Source organism: Mixophyes fleayi, chromosome 11 (assembly GCF_038048845.1).
Source record: "Mixophyes fleayi isolate aMixFle1 chromosome 11, aMixFle1.hap1, whole genome shotgun sequence".
In the NCBI taxonomy this organism is placed as follows: domain Eukaryota; kingdom Metazoa; phylum Chordata; class Amphibia; order Anura; family Limnodynastidae; genus Mixophyes; species Mixophyes fleayi.
Genome location: NC_134412.1, coordinates 73706551 through 73713093, shown reverse-complemented (window position 1 = coordinate 73713093; position 6543 = coordinate 73706551). Strand labels below are relative to the sequence as shown.

Here is a 6543-nt window from a genome sequence, read left to right as displayed (position 1 = left end):
ACTAGGGTTGTATTAGGATCTCCAGAGACATGTGCCTGAGTGTATGTATCTTCACCAATCCACAGACATAAAAGGGCTTCACAGAACTGATGTAAGTTAGTATATTTCCATGCATCACATTCATGTGTATTATTATTAGCTAGTCTGACTAAACATAACAGCTATTTTAGCAGACATACAAAGGGAAGGTGCTATACATAGTGTCATAGACATTTTTTTCAGATAAAAAAATACTTAAAAATATACATTGACATAATGGGCATGCGTCATTAAGGAGAGCAAAGCATAAAAAAGGAGTAACTTTGCACCTGGGCAAAACCATGTTGCATTGGAGGGGGAGGTAAATTTAAAATGTGGGGACAGATTTATAGTTGGGGTGGGGCATCTCCTAGATCAACTTTAAATATCAGTGTACAAATAAAACTATAAAGTATTTGTGTGCTAGATGAAAAAACAGCCAGTATTTTCCTTATGTGCAAAATAATAAACTAATTTGCACCCCTTGGATTGTAACATGGTTTGTCCTAGAGAACATTTACTCCTTTTTTTTTTTGCCTTACTTCCCTTAATGACTCAGGCCCCATATACACAAACCAATATAACGTACATATAACAGTCTGACATTTTACACTGCATTACAGCACCACAGTGCCTCCTTCATTACCTGCAGTCATCCTTATAATATACTACACAATACTTTACTTGTCTTACACTGTATGCGACCATGTGACTTGACTAAATGCTATTGGGGCTGTGACCCCAGTGGCTTGCTATCTGACCCTGTGGCATCAAGTGTGCTTCATAAATGAGCTCCTATGTTATACATAGGCATAATCCTTCTACGCCTTCATAATTAGACATCTCTGTCCCATATGGCTACTCAGAAGAATAATATGTAAAATGGCAATACATTTTATTGGTACTTTAGACTGACTGTGGCCCATAGAATGAGCCTTTCATCCTGTTAGTTAACGCGACAGTGAGAGACCAGGGGCTAGATTTACTAAACTGCGGGTTTGAAAAAGTGGGGATTTTGCCTATAGCAACCAATCAGATTCTAGCTTTCATTTATTTAGTACATTCTACAAAATGACAGCTAGAATCTGATTGGTTGCTATAGGCAACATCTCCACTTTTTCAAACCCGCAGTTTAGTAAATATACCCCTTAGTATCTTATGTCTTTGTAGGTTAGCTTAGTATATGATAGCTGTGAAGTATTCATGTAGTAAAAACATTTTTGAAAAAAGTAATTATATTTTTTATTTACATCACTTATTTAGCTTAGTGCACACTGTTCCCTTTCGCTATTATTTATTGTGGGCTTCAAGAGGCTCTTTGGAATACTCTATTAAGGTGGTGTCACATGGGCACATTAAACTCTGAATTTGTCCCATGGCGACAGGTTGAATGGAAGCGGGAACGCTCCTCCTGTCTCACCGAAGCTCTGAAGACACTGCATGCAATGTTTCCTAATCTTAATATAAAAGCTCTTCTGGGACAGGAGAGGAGCTTTCCACTTTCATTTCAACCTGTCACCATGGGAGCAATTGAGCGCTATAAATAAAATCGCTTTTCTATCAGGCACAGTGATATCGTTCAAAGCAGCCATATGACACCACACAATCCCAGCCTCATACTTAACAATATTAGTATTAAGTTTAACCATACTTGCCAACTCTCCCGGAATGTCCGTGAGACTCCCGAAATTCGGGTAGATCTCCAGGACTCCCGGGAGAGCAGGCAAATATCCCGCAAACGGCCTCTTGCTGTAAAAATTATGCGATTTGCGGTGAATCGTTTAATTTTGGCCCGGTCCCCGCGAGAAAATTACGTTTTTGTGGGGCCACAATGACGCGATTCACCGCGCCCCGCCCCTCCCGCCCTCAAACCAAGCCCCCCTGCTTGGGATCTCCCGGAAAGAACTTTAAAAAGGTTGGAAAGTATGGTATTAACATGTTCCACAAACATTTGCATATACTGTATAACATATACATCTATCTATCTATCTATCTATATCTCTATATGTATATCTATCTATCTATCTATATCTCTATATGTATATCTATCTATATGTATATCTATCTATCTATCTATCTATCTATCTATCTATCTATCTATATATCTATCTATATGTATATCTATCTATCTATCTATCTATCTATCTATCTATCTATCTATCTATATGTCTATCTATCTATCTGTATATCTATCTATCTGTATATCTATCTATATGTATATCTATCTATCTATATGTATATCTATCTATATGTCTATCTATATGTATATCTATCTATATGTCTATCTATCTATATGTCTATCTATCTATCTATCTATCTATCTATCTATATCTCTATATGTATATCTATCTATATGTCTATCTATCTATCTATCTATCTGTATCTATATGTCTATCTATCTATCTATCTATATGTATATCTATCTATCTATATGTATATCTATCTATCTATATCTCTATATGTATATCTATCTATATCTCTATATGTATATCTATCTATGTATCTATCTATCTATCTATATATCTATCTATATATCTATCTATCAGGACTCCACACATGGTAAACCTCATTCAGTGTGCCTGCACGTGTGTCACCAGAGATTAGAGCCTAACCCCACTCCTAACTGTCTGTGGTGATTAGCTACTTCCCGCCAAAAACAGAATGCTGTGTAATTCATGAATTGCTGTGAATTGTTAAGTGTGTGTTGCCAGAATGCTATTGATCCGGGGCATTAGTCAGTAGCCCACCACTCGTCAAGGAAGCTTTTTTCCCAGCACAGGTCACGTCATTCCCAGCACACTATATCCCCTCTCACACACTCCCCACCTGCTCCTCTGAGAGCAGCTTATTGTACCCAAGCCATTCACTGTCAATGCAGCATGACATAATGGATGCCTCTTCTATTGTCCCCTGCCCCCCTCTGATTGGCTACCGAGTGTGGGAAACTATAACAAACCTCAGACTCACATATCTTTAGCCAGTCTGTGGAGTATAAATAGGAGACAGAGCCACTCTCCTCAATCTCACTTTTCACAAGGATTTACAAAAGACAAGAGCCTCTGTTCAGCTCTGAAATATGGCACCTAGCACTGTTTTCCTGGATCAACGTAAGATGACCCCAAAGGAAAAAAATAAGGTAAGAAAATTTCTTTTTTTTAATCAATACTACAAATTTTGCTATTTAAATTTTGGAAAATCAACAACTGATTGTAACTTGAATATATAATACCTGTATATATAATATAATAATATGATGCATATAAATATAATATAAATATGCTATAAATATAAAGTGACCTGTGTATTAATGTATTCTATCATCGTTCCCCAGCTAAGAAAGCCCACCGTGGAAAAGATGCGCAGAGACAGAATTAACAACAGTATTGAGGAACTGAAGGTTCTGCTGGAAAAAGAGTTTCACAAGCAGCAGCCCAATGTCAAGCTGGAGAAAGCAGATATCCTAGAAATGGCCGTCAGCTATCTGAAGCAACAAACTCTGCCCCAAACCAACAGTGAGTATTAATTTCTAATCACACAAGCGCAAGCAACAAAACTTTATTTAAAATAGGGTTATACAAAGCTATATCGACTACTGTTTTAAAATGTTAGAACCCTGTTATGGACCCACAAAATTAATTGATTTCTCTAGGACAGAGGTAGGGAACCTATGGCTCCCCAGCAGTTGTGGAACTACAAGTCCCAGCATGCTGGAGCTTTTAATTTCACAACAACTGAAGAGCCGCAGTTTGCATATGCCTGCTTTGGACACAAATAGTATTCAGGGCATCCTGCGCATTGTAGTTCATCAACAACTGCTCTAGATCAACACATATGTTTAGTAAATCTTGTACTTGGAAGATATTTTGTCTTTTTTAATGCTAATTGGACATGGAGCGATTTTTCTTAAAATGGTGACATTTTTCAAAGATTTACTAAAAATGGGGCTATAGAATCGTTTCTGGTTTCAGTACAAATGTCTAATATTTGCTTTTCTTCTTTCAGATAGAGCACATCACAATAATGATCTGCATATGGAATTCAAAGATGGTTATTCCAAGTGTTCCAATGAAGTTCTCAGCTTCCTGTCTCTGCACCAAAAGCAAAGGACAGCTGAAATCAGGCTGATGAACCACTTCAAGCCAATCACAGCCATTCATGTTTCTCCATTGTCTCCTGTCAGACATTGCCAGACCAAGCCAACGGATGTCACTAACAACACCTCTCTCTGGAGGCCTTGGTAGACTATACTAATACTAACTGACCCAGAGGACTTATATATTTTTTTCAATAATTGTCCTCTTTTTCTGTAGGAAACATTTTCCTCTACCTCTTTTACTAGGAGGTTGATATGACTTGTAAAAAAAGAATGGAGTGTGATTGCAGATTTGTCCTGCAGTCAAAATCTTAACACTCTGTTCAAATGTATTGTATATTGCAAAATTTGTAGTACACTACATGTGAAAAATTCAGCCACAAAATTGTGGTAGAGTTTAAATTCAATATGAAGTTTCTGTATTGAATGCTAGATTTGCAGATTACGCTTTTAGTGCTATGATGAGTGACACTTATCATGTCAGCTGTAACTCCATGACATTTCCCAGGATGTCCAGCCAGCCTTGGTTTAATACAAACAACTGTTGTTGGCAAAGGAATAGTTATATCTATTTTTATACATAAATGTTTGTATTAGCAAATACTCAGGCGTTGTGCTTTAGAGATAAAACCCATAAGCCTCTCTTAGGCTCTGTACACACTGCCGTTAAAATTCTGCCTTTAACATATGTTTCTAACGCAAGTTAATCGCTTGTAAATGGATGTGAAAATCATTGTACCAAATGGGATGGTAAATATTTTTATAATGTGCGTTTAGCCTGCGGTTTTCGCAAGTGTATTTTAACATTTGTTTCATTTCTGTTTGACCCATGTCAACGCCATTGAAAGTTTCCATTCATTTCAATGGGATCGCATTGTAAATATATATCATATAATTGTATCATAACATGGATTATGTACAAAGTATGTGGAATATTTCTACTATTTGCTATTTTGATAAAATAGTGTTAGCGTGTATGCTTTATAGTAAAGAGCACTGAAGAGATAACAATGTATTTCATTTTGAAAGTCATTATGGTCAATTGTAATTGCAAAGTGTTTTGCTTCTAAAGTGGACTTTGAAATTACTATTTTTGTATGCATATTATATATGCGCTCCATGTATCTTTAATTGATGAGAATTAAACATTTTATATAAAAACATGTATTTTTGTTATTTTAGTGCTGCGCTGACTTATAAAGAATGCTATGCAATAATGGTTATTACTTTTTTTTTATTGTAATCTCTTTATTAAATATTATCAGTCAAATTGCAGTAAATGTCACATAAACAAATGAATGGGGAAATCAGTATATATCCGTATATATACATTATTAATGGAAAGAAAAGTAGGAAATTAAAACACTTCCAGATTATTGACTTTTAAAGGTAACAAAGTATTACATAAATGCTTTTACAAAAATGAGTCTTACACCCCTCCGATGACACATCAGAGACTTTGGTGGTCAGAGCATCTGTTGCATTCACTTTACAAAGTTGGTTACACACAGGTGTGTAGGAGATCAAGGGGGTGAGAATGTTAAGAACAGCTCAGAGTATATCAACACCTTCAAGTCTAAGATGTGTAGGCAGATGTGTAGAGTGGAGACTCTGGGCCTCATTCAAGGGTTTACTATGCAAGGGGTGCAAAAACATTTTTAGTTTTTGCATACAGGGAAAATACTGACTGCTGTTGCATGTAGCACAGCAATATTAGGCAGCTTAATTATACACTGTAATTTAGAGTTGCTCTACGACACGCCGCCTCCCAATCCTAAATGTGTCCGCACATATTAAATCCACCCCCCCCCCCTCCTGCAGAGCAACATGGCTTTGCCAGTGTTTTGGCCTTGCTCCTAATTCTAAGGGCCTGATTTGCATTTTAAAAACCTGCACGGAACTTAAACATAGTTCCCACCATATGCATATCAAAGTGGGTCTCAAGATACTTTTTGATATGAACCTGGGGGGTATATGTATCAATCTGCCCATTCTGCAAGTCGACAATAGTTTTGTCTGTAAAGACATTGCCGTTTTAAATCTGCCCTGCAAAGTCGCTGAATATTGTCAAGTTGCAGAATGCGCAGATTGGTACATTTACCCCAGGGTGTAAGTACGCTATTAGCTTACCATATGTTAGCAGACAGAATAGAGTACAGTATACGAACGAGCATATGTGCAATATAAGGTGACAAGTGCTACGGAATTTGCTGGCACTATATAAATAAATGATGATGATCATCATCATTATCAGAACACATACAAAAAATGTATATTCTAAAATAAATTAACAACTCCAAACAGAATAATCATTATTAATAATATGATTGGTAAAAACAATAAATATTTTTGTTTACATTAAATACATAAAGCAGGATGTTCTTAATGTGTACTGTACATTCAATGCATTTTTTTTTTTTTAACGAATAACA

At 36.4% G+C, this 6543-nt stretch overlaps 1 protein-coding gene across 1 annotated transcript; it reads left to right on the top strand.

The window, feature by feature from the left end:
* The first annotated feature begins 2928 nt into the window (after nucleotides 1-2928).
* LOC142107375 (transcription factor HES-5-like) lies at nucleotides 2929-5244 on the top strand. Its single transcript, XM_075190780.1, has 3 exons — nucleotides 2929-3154; nucleotides 3350-3530; nucleotides 4021-5244. Exons 1-3 carry the CDS (start codon nucleotides 3095-3097, stop codon nucleotides 4257-4259), a joined length of 480 nt encoding a protein of 159 aa, XP_075046881.1. The 5' UTR covers nucleotides 2929-3094; the 3' UTR covers nucleotides 4260-5244.
* Nucleotides 5245-6543: the final 1299 nt, after the last annotated feature.